Raw genomic sequence first — 23,612 nt, 5'->3', positions numbered from 1 at the left:
TCGTTCTTTTCAGACTTGGCATTGTATCAGTGTTGGTACCTGTCTCTTTCCCGGTCAGTGATTGGGGGCGGGGATGGACCCAAGGAATTGGGGTTGTTTTGTTTTGGGTTTTTTTTTTTTGTTGGGTTTTTTTTTTTTTTTTTTTGAGGATTGGGCTCTTACTGGTTTGACATATGGGAGATTAGTGCTGTAGAATACTTAACTGCTACTAGGGTGATTTGGGCCCTGGGTTTGAGGCCCTTACAGCTATAGAAACTATAAAGGGGATGTCCTATGTAAAATGACCGCATGGCCTACCGGCTTTTGCCTCCAGTGTGGCTCCGCAGTAGACTGGAGATGCAGGCTGTTTAAAGACCTAGGCTGTGACGTATGCTTGCCCCGCCTGCTCTGGGTGGGCACGGCCCTGCCCTGCGCTTACGTCACCGGCCCTGTTCCCCTCTCCCGGGAGCGGCAGCAGACGCGCTGCTCCCACCCCCTCCCCTTCTCACAGGCTGTCCCCTCCCTGGTGGTGACCGCTGCCCGACCCTCTGCAAGGCGATGGCCCGGGTCCCAAGCGCGGGCTAGCGTTCCTGGGTGCTCTGCCATGGGCTATATTGGCTCTCGGCGCCCAGCCGGTCAGGGTAAGAGACGGAGGCCAGAGCATGGACAGGGAGTAGGGCAACACAGCTGCCCGGTGGGGCCGTGGGTGGTAGGGGCCGTGAGGAGGGGGCTGGTATCGGAGAGGGAGGAGCCTGCGCCAGGGAGGCGGTTCGGGCCAGATGAGCGAACCGGGAGGGGGCTAACCGACTCTGGCTTGTTTCTGTGGCCTGCCTTTGGGTTTTTCCGTGCTATACTCACCTTCCGTCTGGATTCCTTCTGCTGAGGGTGGCTGCAGGGGCACAGCCTAGGATTCGCTGGGCAACCTGCGGCCACCACCTTCCTGACTCCTGGCAGCTAGCCTTTTGTATCTACATACTCCTCTTTGCCTACACCAACCTCTCATCACTTAGGAGTGGCTCTTTGCTGTGAACCTGCCTCTCCCAGCTGGGTGCTGTCATCCTCAGGAGGCAGCCTGCAAATACTAGCCAAGTACCCTTCCACGGAGTTTTTAACCTAACACTTGCTCCTGGCTTAAGAACCAGCTGGTTGATTAAAGGGGACTGAAGCCCCAAGTGGAGCACCTGTGAGCAAACTGATAAATCCCTCGTGCTCACAGATCATTTTATTCGGATTAATCCTCTCCCCAAATTACCCTTACAAACAGCCGGCCCCTGCTCAGGACGTGGTTTCCCTGTAGACACGTGGGTGCCCTGCTTTAGCTCTCAGCGTCTGAGGTCTGCCAGCTTACCTTACTTCTATGTCAAGGAATGGTCAGTCACAAAGCATTGGTGTGGTTGATATTTGAGGTGTTTTACAACTAAATTCGGGCTGAGATTTGTACTGCCCTTAATGAATTATGGGATTTGTAGTCCCAGGATTAACCTCGTGGGTTATGAATTTGAGAAGCAGTAGGGTGCAGTGATTTCCCTGGTCTGCTTGGAGTTCAGAAAGTCATCCCCTTCTGTAGTCAGGAAAGTTTGCCTAACCTCAGGCCTAGCTTTGAGAGCCCTGGTTAGGTACCAGCGGGGGGTCAGGGGTAGCCAGTAACCTGTCTTCTTTCTGGTTGGTAGCATTTCTGGGGACCACTACCCGACTGAAGCTCAGGGACAGAGCCGACTGCTCCAGTTAAAAGGTTAGTTGCTAAGTACATGGCCAGTTGGCACTGTGCAAGCTAAGGATGAGCTGCAGCTCCACAAGCCCCAGAGAACTTGGCTAGGCCCCTGGCACTCCCACTTCCTTAAAGCTATGAGACAGGCAGGAGTGTTCTCCTTATGTGACTAGGCACAAGTTCCAAGTGGGGAGGGGACTGGCTCAGCATCCGGAGCCAAAACAAGAATAGAACTGGGAGCTGAGCCTGAAGCAGTTCGGGCTTTGGGTTCTCTGCATCAACACAGCCAGCATGCCTATGATTTCTGTGCTGGGCAAAATGTTTTTGTGGCAGCGTGAAGGGCCTGGAGGAAGATGGACTTGTCAGACAAGTCGCAGAGGTGAGACCAGAGGCCATGGATGGATACGATCTGGGAGGTGATGGGAAGCTGAGGAGGAAGGCACACCAGATACTGTACCGAGAGGAAAATCACTGTGCTGTAGAGATTGGGAACCAGGCTGAAGTAGGAAGATTCAGGCTGGGGCTTTTAGGAAATGGCTTACAAGGGTGAAAACTTTAAACAAACAAACAAACAAACAAACAAACAAAAAAAAAACCCGACAGGTTTCTTGGGAAAGAATAGGATAGAGCAGTTGAGGTTGGTGAGAGGAAAGAACCAAGGGAGTCGGAGGGGAGAAGGAAAGTGGGAGATGGGCAGTGTCGGTGGGAGAATTTCATGTACTTTCCAAAGGCTGAGAGACGGGGAAGATTCAGAATTTACCAACGTTTGGGCTTCACCTTACGTTGTTTTGATGGCAAAATATTTGTAGAGGAAGGCGTTCATTGGATTGCCACAAAAGGGCCCCAAATCAGAGCTGTTGGGGGACATGGTGGCCTCAGATTGTCTGGGAGAGGGGGAGGGTGGTAAAAATGACATGGCAACATGATGAAAATGGGAATCTTGGTAGAAGTGGGGATCCAGATGGACACCTTTTCCTCCGACTCCTCAGTGGCTTCGGACCCTGCCTGGGCTGTGGAGTGGATCGAACTCCCTCGAGGTCTTTCTCTATCTTCCTTGGGATCTGCTCGGACTCTCCGAGGCTGGAGCCGGTCCCCTCGTCCTTCTTCCGTAGACAGCCAGGACTTGCCAGAGGTGCTGGACCTTTTCTGTGCGTGTATGTGTGTGTGTGTGCCGGGGGCGGGGTTCACATTTAGGGTTCGTGTGACCCCTCCCCGTTCCTGTCTCACCATCCTGCTTCGGACTCTTTTTCCTGCAAGCGGAGGCGCTATCCGGCAGGCCGCCCCCGCGCCGGTCTGCTCTGCTCGGCTTGGTTCCAGCGGGCTGGCTTGCTAGCGCCTTCGGTGCTGACGTCAGCGCATCCCAGGCCGTATCCCGGGAGACCCTGTTGCATGGTGATGGGTTGCCACGGAGATATACACCTTTTCTCTGGGCCAGGGCCGCAGCTGCGCGGAGCGTCGCCCTGCGTGGATGGCAGCGGCTGGGGGAAGCGAGGGAAGGGAGGGAGAGCGAGCCAGGAAACACCCGGCAGGTTCTCCTTCCCACAGGCCTGGCCAGAGGCTATCGACGCCAATCTGGAGGCCCTGTCAGCCAGGTACTGAAGGAGAGGGTCGGACTGATGGGCCTGAGGCCTCTTGTGCCAGGTGGAACCAACCATGATGGAGAAGAATTAGGTAATGCTGGGAAGGGGGTGTGTGCATAAATTATTTTCAGCAAAGAAAAACATTTGCTGGGGCTTGTCGAGGGGTATTAAATCAGGTACAGGATGGAGTTAGGAGCCCAGATGGATTAAACTCTGACTCTGCCATCTCCTGCTCCCTTTGGAGCACCACAAAGGCAGTATGGAATCGAGCAGCACGCATCTGGGGCTGGGGGTGTCAAAGAAAAAAAAAGTAAGTCTATTATGAAGTGACACTTGTGGCCTTAAATGATAGGGTGCGTTTTGCGTGGCAAGGATGGCCCTCTTGGCCTAAAAAGCTAGTTCCTGTCCCGGGAGGCAGGCAGGCTACTTGTTGACAGGGAAGGCAGGGGAGCCGGATAGTATTGGTCAGAAATGAGTGATGAACTTGAAAGAGGTCCAGAGAGAGGCAGAGGCTTCCCTATGGAGTCCTTAAGTGCCTGAGTAACAGAAGGAGAGCCTGGAAAAGACAATATTATTTCTTAAAAAAAAAAAAAACTTTAAAAATTTTAAATTATTTTTATGTGTATGCATCTGCTTATGGATGTGCCCTGGAGCCTAGAGGTGTCGGATCTCCTGGAGCTGGATTAGCAGGTGGTTGTGAGCTGCCTGGTGTGGGAGCTGGGAACCACACCTGGGTCCTCTGTAAGAGCAGCAAATGCTCAACCACAGAGTCGTTTCTCCGTCTCTCTAAAGAGGTTCCCCTCCAACACACACAACCAAAAATCAATTTTTAAGATTAAATTTTACTTACCATACAAACTGTTGGCTTTGATTATGGCATTTTCATGCAGCACATGCGTCACGGTGCAGAGTCTGAAGTGACATTTTGATTCACTGTATTCTTGGGAAACTACATTTATACCTTATTCCCAGGTACTGTTTAAAAACTGGGATGACGCAGTGACCATAACAGACTGAATTCCTCAAAGGCCAACAAAGAAAATCATATTTACACCTGGCAAACTGGCTCCGTTAATGGTACATTGATAGAAAACAATGATTAATTGGAGACCACAGTTAGAGGACAGACCACCGTTTGAGTAACTACAAAGGCTTCTCTGAGGGGTAATGTTCCAGTCAACACTGGAAAGTTGAGAAAACCAGCTATGGGAACAAAATAGATTTTATACACAGACTTCTGGGCTGAAGTAGTGTGGAAAGTTAGGGACCTGTGCTAACCTGGGGAAGGTCACTGAGGGCTTAAGAGAAGTGTCGGTAGGAACAGAAAAGACAGAAACAGGGTCAGGGAATGATTCGAGGTACAATCCATAAGGATTCTTTGTTGTTGGCAGTGATAACTGTTTGTTTTGAGATAGGGTCTTATATAGCTCAGGCTAACCTCAACTTGCTAGGTAGCCAAGGATGACCTTAACCTTCTGATCCTTCCTCCTGCCTTCATCTCCCAGCACGTGGAAGCGTTATATACCAGATATCAGAGGCTAGCGATCGGACACCATGCTTCCTGATTGGGAGTCAAGCCCTGTACCAACTGGTTTCCATCCTGGCCCCTCACTAGGTTTTAAGAGCGGATACATGCAGGCAAGGCTTAGGGGACAATAGATGGTAATCCTGAGATAGGGATCCCAGGGAGATGGAGAATGTGGGGGAAGTTGGAAAGCCAAGCCTCATGTGGGGAAGAGAATGTTTGTTTTGGCATTGGTTATGCCGAATGTTTGGTTCTGGTAGGCCACCTAGAAAGAGCTGGGACATAGATCTAACAGAGAGAGGAGCAGGAAGAACCTTAAGGATGTCTTTGCCTTAGCCGTCCCCCTTCCTTCCTTTCCTGTCTTTTTTTTCTAGACAGGGTTTCTCTGGGTACCCCTGACTGTCCTGGAACTCACTCTGTAGACCAGCCTGGCCTCTAGCTCAGAGATCCCCCTGCCTCTGCCTCCCAAGTGCTGGGATTAAATGCGTGCGCCAGCAGTCTTCAGAGGCTCTACTCATGGTTCTTCAGCTGTCTTCTTCCCTTCTGGGAGCTGAGAAAGTGGAGGCTCGGCTGTAGTTCTCTTCCCTTGGCTTTGAGTTTCCACTGCTCCCTAGGAGGACAGTTGGCGGACTCAGGCTTCTTAGCCTTTTCTGCATGCCACTAGCCACTAGGCATTCTTCCAGCTCCCAGCTCCTGCTGATACATAGGCAGGAACATGTTGGAAAGAAGGTCGTGTCTGTCAGAGGGGCACTGACCTTCTGATGGTGTTACTCAAGGTGAATGTTGGAGACACAGTCGCGATGCTGCCCAAGTCCCGGAGAGCCCTAACCATCCAGGAGATTGCAGCGCTGGCCAGATCATCCCTGCATGGTATGCACCCCACTTCTGTTCATCCGCCCACTTTGTCCTTCCTTGTTTCTTTTCCTCGTGTCTTGTGGGACTGATTCCTATGTGACTATTTCCTGAGGGCATTTTTTTGGGGGGATTTCTTTTTGCAGATCAATCTTAGCCCAGCTGGGCAGTGATGGTGCACACCTTTAATCCCAGCACTCGCAGAGGCAGGCAGATCTGAGTTTGAGGCCAGCCTGGCCTACAGAGCGAGTTCCAGAACAGCTAGGGCTACACAAAGAAACCTTGTCTCAAAGAACCAAAGAGAGAGAGAGAGAGACAGAGATTCTTTGGGGCTGGAGAGATGGCTCAGTGGTTAAGAGCACTGGCTGTTCTTGCAGAGGACTCAGGTTCAATTCCCAGCTCCCACATGGCAGCTCTGTAACTCCAGGATCCACCACCCACACACAGATCTACATTCAAGCAAAACACCAGTGCACACAAAATAAAAATATTTTTTTTTTTTTGATTTTCGAGACAGGGTTTCTCCGTAGTTTTTTGGTTCCTGTCCTGGAACTAGCTCTTGTAGACCAGGCTGGCCTCGAACTCACAGAGATCCGCCCGCCTCTGCCTCCCGAGTGCTGGGATTAAAGGCGTGCGCCACCACCGCCCAGCTAAAAATAATTTTAAAACATCAATCCTAGCCCTTCTTCCTACCCAAAGGACATGGAAAGACATTCTAAGCCTCCTCACCTACTTCCCTGCAAGCTATTCCCTAGTCTTAACCCAACTTCTCTTTTTCCACCTCCAGGTATTTCCCAGGTGGTGAAGGACCACGTGACCAAGCCCACAGCCATGGCCCAGGGCCGCGTGGCTCATCTCATCGAATGGAAGGGCTGGAGCAAGCCCAGTGACTCACCTGCAGCTCTGGAATCAGCTTTTTCCTCCTATTCAGACCTCAGCGAGGGTGAACAAGAGGCTCGTTTTGCAGCAGGTGGGTAGCAGAAAGGGAACTAGTCTGCAGATTTGCCTTAGGGGCTGCTGCCTCCGTCACTGGAGCTGGCATGGGGGCTGGAATCACATGCCTCCCTCTGCCCAGAGACCTCAGGGATATCTTCTATCTGCAAAGCAAGCCCCAGTCTTAGCTCGGCTCCCATGCCAGTGAATGCTGTGTCTCTCTGGTAGGAGTGGCCGAGCAGTTTGCTATTGCAGAAGCTAAGCTCCGAGCGTGGTCTTCCGTGGATGGCGATGATTCCACCGATGACTCCTACGACGAGGACTTCACTGGGGGAACTGACTCAGGTGAGGAACATTCTGTGTGCTGTGCTTCCAGTGGGGTGGGCTCGCCTGGGAGGTGTGGTGATGCACTCTGAGCCTCCCACGGCACCACAAGCTTTCCAGATAGGAAACAGACTACCTAGGTTGACCTTGACACCCCAAGGACAAAGATCACTGACTGCAGGTGGGAAACCAGCAGTTGGAAATGGAATGGCTCTTTTCTATGGGTGCTGAACCAGCTTTATTCTCTCCCTATGTGTAGTGGGTCTTACAGTTCTCAGATTAAAGAAACAAGCCCAGAGAACCTAGGACCTCTTCTCTCCCCTAGTACAGCCATGCTTCCAGAAGGATCTGTGGTATCCTTGCCTTTACCTCTTTGAGGGTGGCTTTGGTTGGCTGTGGCAGGACGGATGAATACAGTACCCACACCTCCCAGGGCAGTGATCCCAAGCAAACAGGAAGGCATGCTGGGTCTGGAGTCTGCAGGATTCTGGCTTCAGCTCAGCATCTTTGTATTCCAGTGTGTGGGTCTTGCTTTGGGCCAGTGCTTGCAACCCTGGGGGCTGTGCAGCTGCACTCAGCTCTACTTTCATCTTCTATACCCTGGACTCTGTGGCTAGCTTTCCCTGCAGCTTCTGCTGTCTGGCTTCACAGGACCCCTGCCCCCAACCCCCAACCCTTTGCCTTTGAAGATCACCTATTGGTTCCTCCTCCTCTAGCTAATTAACAAGGTTTTCAAGGCCAAACCTTCATTTAAAGCAGGCAAGAAGCTGCGCTGTGGTCCAGAGGGGACTCATTTGAATGCTTAAGGCCAAGGTGGAACCCCCAACCACAAGTATTTTCTGATTCTTTTTTTGGTCTGTTTTTGAAATTTTTTTTTTTTTGGTTTTTCGAGACAGGGTTTCTCTGTGGTTTTGGAGCCTGTCCTGGAACTAGCTCTTGTGGACCAGGCTGGTCTCGAACTCACAGAAATCCGCCTGCCTCTGCCTCCCGAGTGCTGGGATTAAAGGCGTGCGCCACCACCGCCCGGCTTTGAATGTTGTTTTCTGATAAAATTTTTGAGAAAGGGCCTCGCTATAGCTCAGGCTATCCTTGAAAGTATGTGTGGAATCTTTGAGCAGATTTTTTGTTTTCCAGACAGGGTTTCTCTGTAGCTTTGGAGTCTGTCCTGGCTGGTCTCGAACTCACAGAGATCCGCCTGCCTCTGCCTCCCAAGTGCTGGGATTAAAGGCATGTGCCACCACTGACTGGCCTGTGCAGAGCTTTTCTGGTGGACATAGTCCCATGCTTGGGATGCCCTATGCGAGCAGAGCACAGGTCAAGCGGTCTTCACTATTTGAGTAATGAGCACCCGGTGTGATCATACAGTGGGCCTGCATCTAGTGCTCGCCTCTGCGCAAACTCTTGCTTTAGGACTATAAAGTAAATATTATTAGAATTTCTAATCTACGATGAAAGGAACTAAGGCATCAAAAATGAAGACCTTGTTCAGGTTATGCAGCTCCTACTGACTCCTCTGTTGACCCCTTGCCCCCACAGTTACGATAAGGGAAGTCTGTGGTGGTCATGTGGCTTCCATATTGACCATCTGAAATGGCAAAGCTGTCTCTTTTTTCTTCCCTTCACAGACATTGCTGGGTCTCTGGGGCCCCACCTCCAGGACCTCTTCACAGGTCGTCGGTTCTCCCGGCCCGTGCGCCAGGGCTCCGTGGAGCCTGAGAGCGACTGTTCCCAGACCGTGTCCCCAGATACCCTGTGCTCTAGTCTGTGCAGCCTGGAGGATGGCTTGCTGGGCTCCCCAGCCAGGATGACCTCTCAGATGTTGGGTGAAGAGCTGCTCCTTGCCAGACTGCCCCCCAGCCGGGAAAGTGCCTTCCGCAGCCTGGGCCCTTTGGAGGCCCAGGACTCACTTTACAGTTCACCGCTCACGGAATCCTGCCTTTCCCCTACCGACGAGGAGGAGCCTGATTCGTGCAAGGACTGCCAGCTGCTCTGCCCGCTGCCTGGCGGCAGCTGGGAAAGGCAGCAGCAAGTCTCTGATGTGGCCTCTTCTGGGGTCGTATCCTTAGATGAGGATGAGGTGGAGCCCGAGGACCAGTGATCCAGACATGCCCGGTGGTGGCATGTTTCCCCTGGCTGCTGCCCGGGGCAGAGCCTCTGCGGCCAAAGTGTGGGCTCTGGAGCTCCGAGGGCTTCTGGGAGCGCTCACTTCTCCATTGTGTGTTTTGCATGAAAGTGTTTGGAGAGGAGGCAGAGGCCAGGCTAGGGGCGCATGTACTGCTTCCACTCTTGGGGGTTTGCCGGGGCTTGCCCGGGACCCCTGGGGCATGGCTACAGCTGTGGCAGACAGTGACGTTCATGTTTCTTGAATCCAAAATGCCACATTTCCTCCTGGGATGTGAACCTGCGCTGGGAGGGTGGGAATGGAGGAAGCCTGGCCATCTCCTCCACCCTTCCTCGTGCCCCTTCTCCTCTGCTTCTCTCTTCACCCAAGTCCACGTGCAGTGCTTGACTGAACTGCCTTCTCCTGTGGGGCTGGCTCGTGGCCTCCTGGAGTCTACGGATTGAGCCGTCCCCTAAGGGTCCCCTTACCCACCTGGGCCCCGCTGTGCTTCACCTTGCCATTGTCTCTAAACCTTTTTTTCCTAAAGACAGGGGGTTTCTGGTCTGTTCTTTGAGCCGATCTTCTCTGGGAGGCACTGGAATGATGGAATGATGAAAGGGTGTGTCCTCCCCCTCTCCTCTCCTCGCCCCCCCACCCCCAGCCCTGGCCTTCTCCCAGCATGGCAAGGTCCTGTGGGCACAGACAGAGTTCTCAGTAGGGTGGAATTGGACAAAGGAATGGGTCTGGCTGTTAGAGCTGGGAGTGCCACAAGGGGGCCACCTGGGTAGCCAGGAGATCTGTGCCAATGACTGGACAGTCATGAGGGAGTGGCTATCCTTGGGAAAGAGGGCAGTGGTTTTTCTTGGCTGAATGGAAGGTTGTAGCTACAGGGTTAGGGGCCTGATCCAGGCAGGGTGTTGCAGATGAGGCAGCAGGGGGCCTCTGGCAGATCCTCTATTGCTGGGACGCTGGGGTTGATAGGTGGCTGTGGACTGAAGTCTCAGGCTTGGGCAGGTTAGAGGATCCAAGAGGAAAACATGAGCCAACAGCACAAGTGTTCTATACATGAGTGGCTAATTAGGTGTTTACTTTATTCTATTTATTGTTTTATTAAATTAATATAAAAATCTTTGTAAATTTCTATATACATCTTGTCATTGGAGGTTCCAGTATAAATCCATTTTAGTTCTGCCCCTTTCTCAAAGAGTGGGCAAGGGCCACAGGACCCCACCTCATCCTGCCAGGGCATTGCTGATCCTCTAGCAGGTAGGTGTTGAGTTACATTCCAGGTAGGCCCGCCGGGAGATGGAGCTGGTAGCCCACAGCTAGAGTGGACTTGGGTTCCAGCTTCTGGTTGCTGCTGCTCGCAGAAGGAATATAGGCCATCCAGTGAGGGGTCACTGGCACTTGTCATCACTGTCAGAAGGGCTGCCCTCTCGTGGGAGGCCATGGCGGGATAGCGGTCCCCAGAGCGCGTGCACTTCAGTGGTCTCTGTGTCGCTGCTGCTGGTGGCACTGTCCCGGAAACTGGCAAGGGGTGGCCTGACTTTTACACCCTGTGCTGTGACAGAGCCCTCAATAGCCTTCCGGAGCTGGAAAGGTAAGAGTCAGGTGTCTGTTCCCTGCTGAGACCCCTCCCCAGGACCTCCCCCCCGGGGGGGGGCAGACATTTAGAAGTGGAAATGGCTTTGGTCCTTTCACCTCACCTCCTTTAGGGTCACAATTCCAATGAGTCTGCCAATGCTGGTGACATATGCGTGGTCCACGCCCAGCAGTGAGAAGATGGTATGGGTCTGCAGAGCAGGGAGAGGGGACACTGCACTTGACATTCAAAGGGGCAGCTCAGAATCACAGTCAGAGGATCAGTGCAAAATGGGGGGAGGGCGTGGAACAGAAGGGTACAGTAGTGGGGGTACTGCCGGAGGGAAATGCCACGGGAATGCTCCAAGCCGTGAGACGTGACACCTTTATATTATCAGCAGTTCCCATTTGCTGTCTCGAAAACAGCTCTCAGCATTTCCTGGAATTTGTTATCTTCTGTTCTGGGTGTACTGGGGAGCCTCTTGGCCTAACAGGTAAATCAAGATGGGCAGCACTAACAGTTTTCCCAACACCTAATGTCTCACGTCTTAAATACTGTTTTACACAAAATGATGGGAAGGGGCTTACAGAAATTTCCCAATTTCCTCCATCTGGGGCATGACCATACTTATAAAGAAGCAAGGGTCGCCGGGCGGTGGTGGCACACGCCTTTAATCCCAGCACTCGGGAGGCAGAGGCAGGCGGATCTCTGTGAGTTCGAGACCAGCCTGGTCTACAAGAGCTAGTTCCAGGACAGGCTCCAAAACCACAGAGAAACCCTGTCTCAGAAAAACCAAAAAAAAAAAAAAAAAAAAAAAAAAGAAGCAAGGGTCTCAGTGTTCGGTTCTGAGATCAAAGCCAGAGTGTCATCCATGCTGGGTAAATCGTCTACCCATTGAGCTGTAGTTCCAGTAGAATTCGGATTTGTTTCTTTTTGAAGGTCTCACTGCTTAGCCCAGGCTAGCCTTGAACTCATAGTACTGCTCCAGCCTCAGCCTCCTAAGTATTAGGTTTAGGTGTATATTAGTATTAGGTGTGTGCCACCATAATCTTAGATATTCAGTTTTCTGGTGGTGCACGCCTTTAATCCCAGTACTCAGGAGGCAGAGGCGGGTAGCGCTCTGAGTTCAAGGGCAGCCTGGTCTATAGGCCCAGTTTCAGGAACCATGGATGCACAGAGAAATGCTGTCTTGAAAAACAAACAAAAAAGAGACTCCATTTTTTGAAGTCATGTTTCTTCAATGGTCATGTAGTTAGCAATCTTGTTATATAACTTGAACCCTACATGCTACAGATGAGCCTTAATTTCCCTGTCTTCCCCAGGGGAAACATCTTTACCATAAGGTATGTTATTTTAATCTCTTAGCTTGCGGTCAAATAATCCATCTCACCTTCTCCCGAGGAACCCATTAAACAGTTCCCGGGGACGTTCTTTTCCTGCTCATTCCCGACCACAGCGACCTAGCAGGCGATGTGCTTTTATAGGCCTGCGAACAACCTGTGCCTGGCGGTCCCTAAGCTTACCGCTCTACTTGTGGGACATCTGTGCCACCCTCCCTAGTTCTGCTCCCGGTCCTCACCGCCACCAGGGCTGAGATAACAGCAGGATGAGTTTTCCTACTTCCTGCCCCCCTCCAGCTGGACTCTGCCATTCTATGGCTTTCTAAAACTTGAGCGGTACCCGGTACTCCCTAGAATGGCCCATGAGATCCCTTCTTAAATTAGCCCAGGCCGGCCTGCCAGCTTACATCCTGCTATGCCTAGCTTCCAGGCTTTACTTTTCATTCATTCATTCATTCATTCATTCATTCATTCATTCATTCATTCATTCAGGTCTTTCAAGACAGTTTGTAACAGCTCTGGCTGTCCTGAAACTTGCTCTGTAGACCAGGATGGCCTTGAACTCACAGAGATCTGCCTGCCTCTGCCTCCTGAGTGCTGGAAGTCAAGGCATGTACCACCACTGCCCTGCCAACTTTTCTTTTCTGAAGTAAGGTGAACTTGCTGTGTAGTTCACAGAAGTCTCTGATCATCTGCTCCTCCACCTCCTCAGTGCTAACATTACAGGCAGATGCCACCACACTCAGCTTGTGCCACCCCTACTCTATAGATAAGGAAACAGCAAGGCTAAACAACTTGCTCAACTTCTGCAGCTGAACTTAGACGCGGCAGGGAGGGAGGATTTGGGCTGCCAGTCTTGCCGTCACTTTGGCACTCCGGTCTCCTCATCGCTACCTGCTGTAGCTAGCTGCCACTGCGAGCTTCCTCAACAGTCTCATGGGTTCACGTCCTCTCAGAGTATCCCTCCTCAATTTAAGTGGGTTACTGCTTACTGCTTTGTTAATAAGTAGATTCTCATTTAGAATCTAATCTCTAGAATTCTAATCTTTTATGTTATTCCAGTTCTTTGTACTTTTGTTAGTGGTTCCTCGGCGGCTTCTTCCCTTCCTGTGATAGCTGAAGTTTGTAACAAACACCTACTTTGTTCTTTTTCATTTTAATTTAATTGGACACCATGGAGCCTATTGGAGGGCCCAAATTTCTTGGGCCTGGGAACAGTGAACTATACTGACAGGGACAAGGATAACATGGCCTTCTGAAAGAATTCTGAGAGCAGGGCCGGAACTGGGCCCTGGCTTCCTTTCCCTGTTTTAGACTGGTTAAGACAGGCTCTCGGGCCGGATTATCTCCGGGTTCAGGCCCAACTTTGTTACTTCCTTGATGTGTCCGTTTGGGCAATTTCGACGTCTATAAACACTGGAATGTCATAATACCTATCGGCCAGTATGGCTGCGAGAACTATAAATTAGACGGGTGAAGCTTGGCGTGGTGCCTGGCACACAGCAAGCACTCAAGCATGCCAGTGTTCTTATCACCACTATTATGTATGACAGAAAATCAAGGGGATCACAGCTGGGTATGATGGTGTGTGCCTGAAATCTCCAGGGAGACTAAGGCAGGCAGACTGTCGTGAGTTCGAGGCCTACTTGGGTTCTATGAGATCCTGTGTCAAGAAAGGAAAAAGAAAAGGATGGCTGACGACTGGGAAACTGTGGGGATCTTGGGAAGAAAGGTTGTAAAGTACAGATCGGACTGTCTTCTGGCCTAGCTCCTTTTCCTCTGTGATGGCACTGCAGTTCCTCGAGGTTCCTTTATTTTTGCTCTTTTGTCTCCTAGCCTACCTGTCAGGGCCTCAGCTATGTGCTATGCTGACTTTTTAGAAACAGTTACAACTGAAGCCTTGGGACCACTGACCCATACCTGTCACTTTTGTCTGGACCTGCCAAAGGGGACTTACACATTTAAAAACAAAAAAGGATTACAATACCCCTGGGCTTTGTCTGGGTAGCCTGTATTCCCTGCCTTTACACGGCAGCTTTCAGGTACCGAGTGGTGCCGGCTACCCTACCCTTGGGAGGCCCTGCCTTGCTCCAGTGCGTATACCGCCTACCTCCATCTCTCCATCCTCTTCCTGCTGCCCCTCTGCCGAGCTGTCTTTCCAGTGCGTATACCGCCTACCTCCATCTCTCCCTCTTCCTGCTGCCCCTCTGCCGAGCTGTCTTTCCAGTGCGTACACCGCCTACCTCCATCGCTCCACCCTCTTCCTGCTGCCCCGTCTGCTGAGCTGTCTTTCTGAGGCTCCACTACCAGTCTTTCTTTGACTTGCTTGAGGTTGACTCTCTGGGGTCTGACATTCCAAGCCCCCACTGGTGTCTCTCATCTTTGTTTATCTCTTCGCTGCAGTCACCTCACCCTTCTTCACTGTTTCTTAGCCTGTTTATTAGATTTTCTTATCTGGCCTGTTTCTTACTCCCCCCGCCCCCCTTTTTTTCCAACGTGGGTGTGTATCAGCCTTGTTGGGCTCTGGCAGCCTCCTGCCTAGCTCTGACCCTGGTTTGGCCTTCTGGCTTCCACCCAGTTCAAGCTGTGTCTTTGTAGTTGCTTTGGTCCGGAGTTCCCAGGGGTAAGACTGAGCGGAGGAGAAATGATGCCTGGCTCCACCAAGGAGTAAGGACAAGGCTAAGGAGTCCCGGCTCCCAGGCTCCCATGGCCTAGAGCAGTATGTTCTAAAAACGGCATCAAATATACTGTCTCTCATGCCTTCCTTGGACACCATCACCTGGGTCTGAGTCCAGACCTACCCTGTCCTACCTTGTGCAAAGAAGTCCGCTCCACTAGCTGGAAGGGCGCAGGATCAATTTTGCAGTCGCTGAAGTTGACAGGCTCATCTAGTTGCTGTTCTTCCCACTCTAAGATCTGACAGCAAGAGACCGATGATCAGGGAGAGGGAGCTCCTCTCAGCTCTCTGAAGGCTGGTTTGCCCCCTTTCCCCCCTGTGATTGACAACACACCCAGGAAGAAGCGGTCTAGAGTCTATAGCGGCATCTCACCTCCTGAGGACTCATCTCGCCTTCCAGGTCGGAGTCGCTCTAGGAGAAGGGAGGGAGGGAAGTGGATGTATTCCTGGCTCTGAGAGGTTTGTCCCACCTAGACCCCAGCCCTCCCGGCCGGCTGCTCCTGAGCTGCAGAAAGAGGGGCACACGTACCGCCAGGGAGATTCGGACCCGCTTCGGCTTGCGTTTTTCACAGGATTCCGACTTTTCCAACTTTGTCAGAGCCAAAGCAGAAAGGAGTTGAGGTTATGGGGAGAGGGGTGTGAAGGGCGGGGTGGAACCAAGGAGAAGGGCACACTGCAGGGGCAGACAGGAGGGCAGGAGGCAGGCAGAGAGGAGAGTCAAGAAGGGAGCGGGGCAGACAGGAGGGGAGCGTCTGGCCTACTCACTTCTGAAGAGGCCTCCTGAGGTGGACTGCCACAGAAGAGGCTTCTGAGGGCAATGCCTGCTGACTCTGTGTTTCCTGTGTTCCAAACCCGAGATCGGGAGTGGGGGAGCAAGTTGGATAGGGGTAAGGTAAGGTGCAGAAGGCAAGGGGGAGAGAGGCTTTTCCAGCTCCGCCTTGTACACCTATCACCTCATTCATCTGTGGTGGCTCAGGCTTCATCAGAGGTGGGGCAGAAAGGGCTCACCTGTGGTACCTTCCTGGATGCTTGTGGTATGGCTAGACCCTCTCTTTAGGGCAGGTTTCAGAGGCTTGTGAGTCTGCCCATGGGATCCTGAGAAGACTGCGCCCTCTGTGTTCACCTGCATGGACAGGGAGGGGCTGGGAGGCTGTGGTTCAGAACCTCCAAGAAGACACTTCCGAAGGATGTGTGGTCACGGAGCACTTTTTTTCCTTACCTGGAAGCGGATGGACGTCTCAGAACTAGGGGGGCTCTCCTGATCTGACGGTGGAGACATCTGGGCTTGCCTTAGCTTTTGCATGTGCTGCCGCCGGCGTGTTGAGCTCAGCTGAGCCCCCAGTAATGCTACTACCTGTGAGCGTTCGATAGAGCCCAGCAGGATCATGGACTCTGGACAGAATGAGGGAAGAGACTCAGGCGCGGGTTCTTCCCACACCTAAGCTGGGGCCCTGGAGGAAAACCCTGCTTGCCAAGTGTTGACCTATATAGAATACGGACACTAGTTTTGGGCTCCCTAGCCCTTTCAGCACTGAGCCCCCAGGAGATGCTCATAACACCTGGGACCCCTCTGGGCCTCACCAGGGGACTCTACTAGAGCCAACATGCGGCCCTTGGTCCTGTGGAGTGCCAGCCGCAGGTCCCGGAAGGTGCAGTTGAGGGCTACATGGGGTACGTCCCGTACCATGATGTCTTCTACCCGCACCCGGTATTGCCTGGGGATAGAGTCGGGCACTCAGTGTATGCTCCGTATGAAATGCTGGCCCAGAGTACCACCATCCCAGGGTCATGGGGAAGGCTGGAGAGCCACAGGGGGCAGTTAATGTTCTCTACACTCCTTTTGGGTCAGTAGAGGGCAGCTACAGATCCCCCAGGGTGAGGGCATCTCTGACACAGAGCAAAATAGCTAGGATCTCAGCCTTACTAGTGTGGGACCTTGCTGCAGGTGGGGTTGAAGGGTCCTGGGAGGCCTACCCCTCACTCCCACCCTCTTTGCACTGGGCCCTTCATACTGGTGGCGGCCCCAGCCCAGCTCAGGCAGGTAGGGCAGCTTCTTGATGCGGATGATGCTGTCATAGAGGGAGGGCTGCAGGCTCTGGGCAACAGCATTAGCCAAGATGACGGCGATCATGACAGGCAGAATGTGGGCGATCTGGCCCGTGAGCTCGAAGACAATCACAGCCGTGGACACCGTGTGTGTCACTGCTCCTGCAAGTGCAGCTGCCCCTAGGAAGAGCCATGCTCAGTCTCCTCAGGGTGCTCAGTCCCCAGGAAACTTTCCCTTCTCAGGGGTGAGAATTGCTTAGTGTCAGTCCCTCAGAGTCCCATACAGAGCTTGGACCTACGGCCCTGCCAGCAGGGGGCACCAGAGCCTCAGAGTCTGGCTGGGCCAGGAGTCTCCCAATGCAGATGCAGTCTTGGGGTACTGCTGGGGCTGGCTGCAGCATGTGCAGTCCCCTGGCTCTGATCCCTAACACCACATAGCAAACAGAACTGGGTGCTCACCAACCACGGCATAGCCTCCAGGTACAATCCGGTAGGTACTGCTATCCGTGTGAATCCCATCTGGGAACCAGGCAGCCATGCTTTCACCCACCAGCCGCCCAAATGCTGCTCCTTCAGGGAGGGTTTTAGGAAGAGAAAGAGGTAGTGGGGGAACACTAGGAAGAGAGAGGGTCAGAAGGTGGGGGAGGGGCCGGCGGGTCATTTAGTACATGGGGCAGTCCCATGGGAGTCGGGGTCTGGGCTAGAGTTGGGCTAAAACCCACTTCTGGGCAAAGGAGGGCTCTACAGGGGACAGCCAGAGGTATGAAGGGCGTAGGCTGGAAGCAGGCAGCTGCAGACTCACCAATGACAAAGACAGGCATAAAGGCCCCACAGGGCACTGGGATGGTGGTGGCCAGGGCAGACATCCAGAACTGTAGGCAGGAGGGGTTCAAAACAGACCTCAGGGAAGCCCACCCTGCCCATCTAGCAGGTGCAGCCTTCTCAACAGAATCCCCAGAGGTGAAGGGGAAAGAAAGGACACCAGAACCACAAGGCTGGGGTTCACATCCTCTCACCCAACCAACTGCGTTGGCAGTTACTTCCCTGGGTTTTGACTCACCATCTTTAAGACAGGGATAAGGGTACCTTTCTCACAATATTCTGACTCCATGGTAAGTGCTTGGGAGAGCCCCTCATCTAGTGGCCTGGGTCAACACTGGTGGTATATAGCCATGGAAGGGGTCTCACCTTCATGAGAATGAAGATGACCAGAGTGAGGAAAACATTGGCACGTGGTGGGCTCCAGGCCTGTGAAGTGCTAGGTAGTTCTAGATCCTCTACCAGGCCCTGGCGGACCCATGTCCGGTTGTCAAATAGAGTGACGAGGGTCTCTTTCTGTGAGAGCTAGAGTGAACAGAACACTTTAGGATAGGGCACAGGATCTCCGTAGGAGTCCTGGGAACAAGGGGTCCCAGTCATTCTAGGGCTATGGGCTTTGGAAAGGAGTGCATCTGGGTATGGGCATGGGGGTCACATTTCTGCTAGGGGCTACCTGTCCAGCCATGAACTGTCCAAAGCCAGGGGGGAAGGTCAGAGTGGAGATGAGCAGAGTCACTAGTGCCGGGAAGAGCAGCCGTCTACAGACAGAGGTTTGACAGCATCAGACAAAAGTCACACACCTCCCATGGACTGATCATCGGCCAGACTCACCATACCTCAGGCCTAAGATCAGAGCAGGGCTTGTATATCACGCCACAGCGCCTGAGAGTAAGTCCTTTTATTGTGTTTTATGCTGCAGCTTCAAGGGCGATGGTAGACTGGTATTGTTCTAAGAGCTGGGAGTAGAAGGTGCAGCAACAGCAAACGCATCTCTAGTCCTTTCTAGGACAAGTCTGAGCTGTGACTGCCTTGATTCTCAAAAGACCCAGCTAAAGGACAAGAGGCTTGAAGGCTTAATGAAGCCTCGTCCACTATCTGCCCTCACTGGTGACCTAAGTGAGGGTGAGGCAGGCGTGGCGCACACACCTGCACTGGGTGACTCTGAGTTCAAGGCCAGCGAAGGCGAAGTGGGAGAGGTTCTGTAGACAACAGCACTTAAGTCCCACAAGCCCTTCCCATTCCCAGTTCTCAGGCTCATAACGAAAAAAGTGTTCTGAGACAAAAAATGTCCAGTCACACTGGTCATAGAGTCATGAGGTACAAACACTGCTATCTGGACCAGGCCTGAAAACCTAAGAAAACCTTGGTCTTTTATCCCAAGTGCTCCTGCCACTGACAAAGGTTCAAAAGTAGCAGATCCCAGGGGGTTTCCACGTATACACGTCATAGCATCAGCATGAAAACACCAGCTGACTTCCCAAGTGCACCTTTCACGTGAGAGCCCTGGAGTCATACAGTAGCCATGGCTGGCTTAGACCGTGCTACCTCCCACCTCAGTCTCTGGAGCACTGAAATTACAGGTGTGTGGCGCTGACCTGGCTGAAAGCCTGATTTTGACAGGGCCTCTACTTCAGACCCTCAGTACCCCCCTCTCTCCCCGTGTAGCCCTTCCAGAACAGCCTGGAAAAGAGTCTATGGCCGACATACTTCCTCATGAGGAAGCGGTTGATGGTTTTTTGCTTCCGCATCACCTGGACAATCTTCCGGTTCAGGTAGACAAAGAGGGCTCCCCCGAAGCCACTAGCAATACTGGAAAAGAGAGAAGGACCAGTGTGGAGGGGAGGCCTTCTTATGGAGACCTTCTGTCCCACAACCTCCTGGAAGTTTCTTACCCGATGACAGCAAAGGCCGGGAGCTCCTGGAGGTCAAAGGGGAAGTCGAGTCGGAACCGAGTTTTGAAGAGAGCAGTGATGGTTTCTGAAAGGAAGAAATAGAGTGGTGGCAGGTAAACTTGTGTCGTGCTTGACTTGCCTCAGATGCCCTCACTGCCACCAACATCCCCACCTTCATCACGGTTCCAGACTGCCAAGACCCGAAAGATGAAGGCACTGAAGGTGGCCGCGAAGAAGCCCCGCCAGTAGTTCCTAACGGCGAAGAAGGTGGAGGTGACCTCAATGCTGAATAGGACCCCTGCAAGGGGGCAGAGGACATCGCCCTTGAGGCCAGAGTCTGGTCGGTGAACTTACTCCCAGGAGAAGAGGGGTCGAGGGGGAGAGGCCAAAGGTGGGGCTAGGCTCAGATTGGAGCCGTGCCTACCTCCGATAGGAGCTGCAAAGCAGCAGCCCACTCCTACTGCGCATGCGGCAGCCAGCATCTCCGTGTTCCGGGACTCATTCTGGCAAGGGTGGGGACGCAGTGTCAGTTTGGGCTTAGCAGCCCCACTCCCACCCCGTTCCCCAGATCTTAGGGTTCTCCTCTTACCTCATAGATACCCCCAAAGAGGGAGAGGAACTTGCTGAGCAGGGCAGCACACATGCTGGCAATGTGCACAAAGGGTCCCTGGAGGTAGGGGTTGGTGGTGAGTAGGGGTGGGGCCTTCCGGACCTCGGCCTGGCCTTTTCATCGGATGGGAGGGGCGCCTTCATTCCCCAACCTGCAATTACCTCTTTGCCAAGGGGCATCCCACTGCCCAGGGCACAGGTGAGCCCAATGACCTTAGCTACAAAAGTCTTGAGGGTGAGGTATTCCTTTAGCACCACTCCCCGAAGGATGGTTTTCATCTCAGGGATGCCAGACCCTGCAGAGGTACAGATCCGCAGATCCAGGGAAGTTGTCTGAGAGACCCCATTCAGGAAGCTTGAGTCCCCCCCCGCCCCCCCAGCCCCTCCTATCTTACCGACAGCCTGCGGGGCCAGGATCTGGGTGAATCCAGCAGAGAAAGTGATGAGGACGACAGGGTAGGTAACCCAAGCCAGGTACTGGAGTAAGATGTTGGTGTTCAAGCCCCGGGACATCCACTGCTGAGCTGTGGGCACAGGACATGCTTGCTGGCCTTCCAGTGCACATATCCACACCTTGCCTGCCACTGAGACACACTGATAGGACAAGTACACAGAGCTGGGGCCCAGAGGGACGGGAAGGCCCTAGAAGGCATTTGCTGGGACAAAGCCCATCACAGATAAGACAGTTGGAGGGCAGGCCAGAAGGTGTGGCCTCTGCAAGTGGCAGTAACTATGCCTGGAGATGGGCAGTCGGCCTGGCCAGAGAAAGTGGCCAGGAGCCAAGTTACTTAAACAACTGTGGCATGGAGGAAACAGGGTGGCCCTTCCCAGCCTTTGCCCTCACCCTGTAGACAGACAGCGATGGCATAGTCCATGGCCCAACTGACCAATGCCATGAGGAGCCCCAACAGGACCAGGAAGATCCAGTCTTCACCAACCCGGGACACTAGGAACTTGTGGCAGCGTACAGAACAAACTGGAAGCAGGGGAAGGAAGAGTCACAGAGAAGCTGGTACCAAAGTGCTCCTAATCCTGACTCCCCATCCCCCATAGGCAGCTCTAATGGTCTCTGCCTCCCCCAACACAGAACAGCCAGGTCCCTGCCCCGATCCAGATCTCACTGCGGCATCTGGCACACCGGCTCTGTCCATATTCCAGAAGCTCTGGGGGAGTCCGGGCAGAAGGGGACCCTTTCCAGGGCTCAGGCCCTCCCAGACGAATCCGAGCAGCTTCCTCTTTGGCAAAGGCCCCAAGTTCCTGAGTGTATCGGCCATACATCTGGAGCAATGGACAAAATGTGGCATTAGCATGTGTGGCTGTGGTGGGGAATCCAGGGAGGGTTTTTGGGTTTTGACTCCCCCCTTTGCTTAGCTGCCACACTGTGTACCCCATCTTGAAGCCAGTTTTGACTCAGGCTCAGAGTGTGGGAACAATGCACACTGTAGACTGCGGGGGCTGTCCCGGCCAGAGTGATGGGGACAGACAAGGTACAGGGACACAACTCTGGGGGTGGCAGAATAATCAGTCCTCTTCTAGCGAGCCAGGGGTGAGGGCACTGGGGAGGAGAGGGAAGGGTCCAGAGGAAGGCGCGGTCAGAAAGTGGGAGGCGGGAAGGTCAGAGAATAAGGGGTGGTCAAGGGCGCAGGAGCAACAATAAGAGTTGGTGGAGTTGAGTGCAGCTGAGCTGGGCCTAGGAGGTCCCAGCCCCAATCCTTATCACGTTCCTGCTGGGCCTTTGGCCTGTGACCAACTCAGCAGCACCCTTCCCACCCACCCTAATCCCCTTGTCCTCATTCTCCACTCCCGAAACCCCCACGATCCCATCAGCCCGCTGAAAGTGGAAAGCCTCTTTGGGTGGGGAAGGCAGCGCTGGGTGGTTTCAGTCCTGCACTGGAGCTGCACTTGGGGCCAGTAACAGGTCCGGGGGACGGCGGAGCCTGGAGATGGCAAAGCTGTGACTGTGGACACCAGGCTGATGGGAAGGGAGAGAGTTATGGCTGGACCTGCCAAGCCGGGCGTGTGTTGGGGGGTGGGGAGGAGTAGATTCTGGCTGCCACCCGCGGAGCTTCAGGACACAAAGGGCTCCTGTTGGGGTTGGGGTTTGTGTGTGTGTGTGTGTGTGTGTGTGTGGGATAGACACAGAGAGGGTGAGACATAGAGGAAAGGGAGAGTCAGGGGAGAGGAACGACATAGGAAAGAGGGAGAAAGTGTGGAGAGCAGGGAGGAGGAAGACTGGAGTCTAGGAACAGCAGGTGGGAGTAGGTGAGGGCCAGACAAAAGGGTAGGAGGGGAAGTGGGAGAGGCCAGAGCAGGGAGAGCTTGACCCTGAGAACTCCTTTCTCAGACACAGGGAGCTGGAGTGGTGGCTGGTGCAAAAGAGATACCATTTCAGAGGTTACGTGCCCGGCTTCCATGGCCAAGTGCCCCTCTCTTTGACCTGTGGATGGCAAGGATAAGAGCCATCGCCAACAAAAGGGCTTGCCTCCACTAGCGTCACCTAGGCATAGTGACACCTCTCCCAGTTAGCCAGTTTCCTATAGTCTGGTAATTGGCCACCTCCCTGACTCAGTTACAGTCCAGGCTCTCTCAAGGAGGTTCCTCCCTGCCACCCTTCTGGGCAAATTCCAGCCTAAGCTGATAAAAAGGAGCCATAGGGCCAGCTTCTTTCTGTAGGGCTTGGGCCCCCCACCCTAGTGACATGGGGTTGAATGGCTTCTCAACAGTGGTGGCCATGAGTCATCTCCAAGCTTGGGACCCCTGCTTCTTACGAGGTCAAGGAACACTCCATGGGCGTGGATGTTGGTGGTGGGGTACCTGCCTAGATCCAGTCTGAACAAAGGTTCCAATTCTCACACCCATTCCTGCTTCCAGTCCCCAGGGTGACAAGTCACCTAAGCCACCTTTCCCAAAAGTTCCAATGAAGGGTTCTCGTCAATGCTGGACTTTGAGTTGTTAAAGGCAAGGGGGGCAGGTTTGGATTTGCTCACCTGCCTACAGTCTTCACGCCCAGCTTAGTGCCATGCCATAGTAGGGACACTGGGAGGGTGGTCAATGTGGACAGGCATGTGGAGAAAGTTCGGAGGTACGGATGGTACCCAGAAAGGGGGCTGAGGTGCTGTAACTTGGGCTTCAGTGGTTAAATGGAAAAACAAAAGAGTGTAAGGGAGTAAGGGGAAGGGCACCTGGGCCAAGTACCTGGTGTCATTGTCCTCTGCAGGCCACCAGCCTCGGCCAGAAACAAGCAAGCGGCTTTCCAACACACCCCGAGCGTGAACCTACAGCCTGTCGGATCCCGAACCTCAATTTCCACAGCTGAGGAAGGCTGAGGCCGGGCTAGGGTAGGCCGCCTGTCCTCACACTTCCTAGGGCAACCTGCAGCCGTGGTGCCATAGCGCACCCCTTAGGTTTCACTTACCAGGGTCTGCTCATACTGCAGCGCCCGAGGCTCCATCCCTTCCCCCGTCGCTGCCGCCGCTCCCGCCGCGGCCCCCGAGGCCGCCATCTCGGCGCACTGTCCTCCTGCCTCGCTAGGCTTCTCGGGCTCTGGCCTTGACTCAGCTCCCGGCCCGCTGAGCCCGCACCCGTCCCGTCCCCTCAGCCCCGGCGGCCGAGTGCAGAGTGCGACGGGTCCCCGGGCGCGCGCCG

The 23,612-nt window shown here is 53.5% G+C and overlaps 2 protein-coding genes across 8 annotated transcripts; one reads left to right on the top strand and one right to left on the bottom strand.

Moving 5' to 3' along the window:
- The first annotated feature begins 436 nt into the window (after positions 1 to 436).
- On the top strand, positions 437 to 10,131 carry Fam131a (family with sequence similarity 131 member A). 4 transcript variants are annotated; one of them, XM_057765674.1, is made up of 7 exons: positions 437 to 620; positions 1,650 to 1,711; positions 2,677 to 2,819; positions 5,569 to 5,662; positions 6,432 to 6,614; positions 6,806 to 6,922; positions 8,527 to 10,131. In XM_057765674.1, exons 4-7 carry the CDS (start codon positions 5,593 to 5,595, stop codon positions 8,997 to 8,999), a joined length of 843 nt encoding a protein of 280 aa, XP_057621657.1. In that variant the 5' UTR covers positions 437 to 620; positions 1,650 to 1,711; positions 2,677 to 2,819; positions 5,569 to 5,592; the 3' UTR covers positions 9,000 to 10,131. The 4 variants fall into 4 exon arrangements, with proteins under 4 accessions (XP_057621657.1, XP_057621658.1, XP_057621656.1 ...); XM_057765673.1 differs by lacking the exons at positions 437 to 620; positions 1,650 to 1,711 and adding an exon at positions 1,885 to 2,066; XM_057765675.1 differs by lacking the exons at positions 1,650 to 1,711; positions 2,677 to 2,819.
- A 96-nt stretch (positions 10,132 to 10,227) lies between these two features.
- Clcn2 (chloride voltage-gated channel 2) lies at positions 10,228 to 23,611 on the bottom strand. Of its 4 annotated transcripts, XM_057765669.1 has the most exons (24): positions 23,383 to 23,611; positions 21,089 to 21,245; positions 20,812 to 20,943; positions 20,363 to 20,491; positions 20,130 to 20,263; positions 19,948 to 20,025; positions 19,783 to 19,861; positions 19,531 to 19,656; positions 19,359 to 19,443; positions 19,174 to 19,275; positions 18,140 to 18,224; positions 17,836 to 17,991; positions 17,450 to 17,519; positions 17,107 to 17,217; positions 16,614 to 16,827; positions 16,183 to 16,316; positions 15,821 to 15,993; positions 15,610 to 15,724; positions 15,367 to 15,440; positions 15,131 to 15,190; positions 14,975 to 15,013; positions 14,736 to 14,840; positions 10,709 to 10,795; positions 10,228 to 10,594 (listed from the first exon to the last, which is right to left on the bottom strand). In XM_057765669.1, the coding sequence occupies exons 1-24, from the start codon at positions 23,467 to 23,469 to the stop codon at positions 10,400 to 10,402; spliced, it is 2,727 nt and encodes a 908-aa protein (XP_057621652.1). In that variant the 5' UTR covers positions 23,470 to 23,611; the 3' UTR covers positions 10,228 to 10,399. The 4 variants fall into 4 exon arrangements, 3 of the variants coding, with proteins under 3 accessions (XP_057621652.1, XP_057621654.1, XP_057621655.1); XM_057765671.1 differs by lacking the exon at positions 15,131 to 15,190; XR_009056861.1 differs by lacking the exon at positions 10,228 to 10,594 and having other exon boundaries at positions 10,781 to 10,795; positions 14,936 to 15,013.
- Position 23,612: the final 1 nt, after the last annotated feature.

This window comes from Chionomys nivalis, chromosome 3 (assembly GCF_950005125.1).
Source record: "Chionomys nivalis chromosome 3, mChiNiv1.1, whole genome shotgun sequence".
Lineage (NCBI taxonomy): Eukaryota > Metazoa > Chordata > Mammalia > Rodentia > Cricetidae > Chionomys > Chionomys nivalis.
The sequence above is the reverse complement of the archived record's forward strand: the minus strand, read 5'-3'. Positions and strand labels throughout refer to the sequence as shown.

Coding starts and splice junctions, on each gene's coding strand:
- Fam131a (XM_057765673.1), top strand. CDS start 1,979: ATGCCTATGATTTCTGTGCTGGGCAAAATGTTTTTGTGGCAGCGTGAA. Junction 6,615..6,805: donor AGAGGCTCGTTTTGCAGCAG/GTGGGTAGCAGA, acceptor TCTCTCTGGTAG/GAGTGGCCGAGCAGTTTGCT. Junction 6,923..8,526: donor CACTGGGGGAACTGACTCAG/GTGAGGAACATT, acceptor TTCCCTTCACAG/ACATTGCTGGGTCTCTGGGG.
- Clcn2 (XM_057765669.1), bottom strand. CDS start 23,469: ATGGCGGCCTCGGGGGCCGCGGCGGGAGCGGCGGCAGCGACGGGGGAA. Junction 20,264..20,362: donor CCTGGCCCCGCAGGCTGTCG/GTAAGATAGGAG, acceptor GTACCTCTGCAG/GGTCTGGCATCCCTGAGATG. Junction 18,225..19,173: donor AACCGCTTCCTCATGAGGAA/GTATGTCGGCCA, acceptor CTCTGTCTGTAG/ACGGCTGCTCTTCCCGGCAC.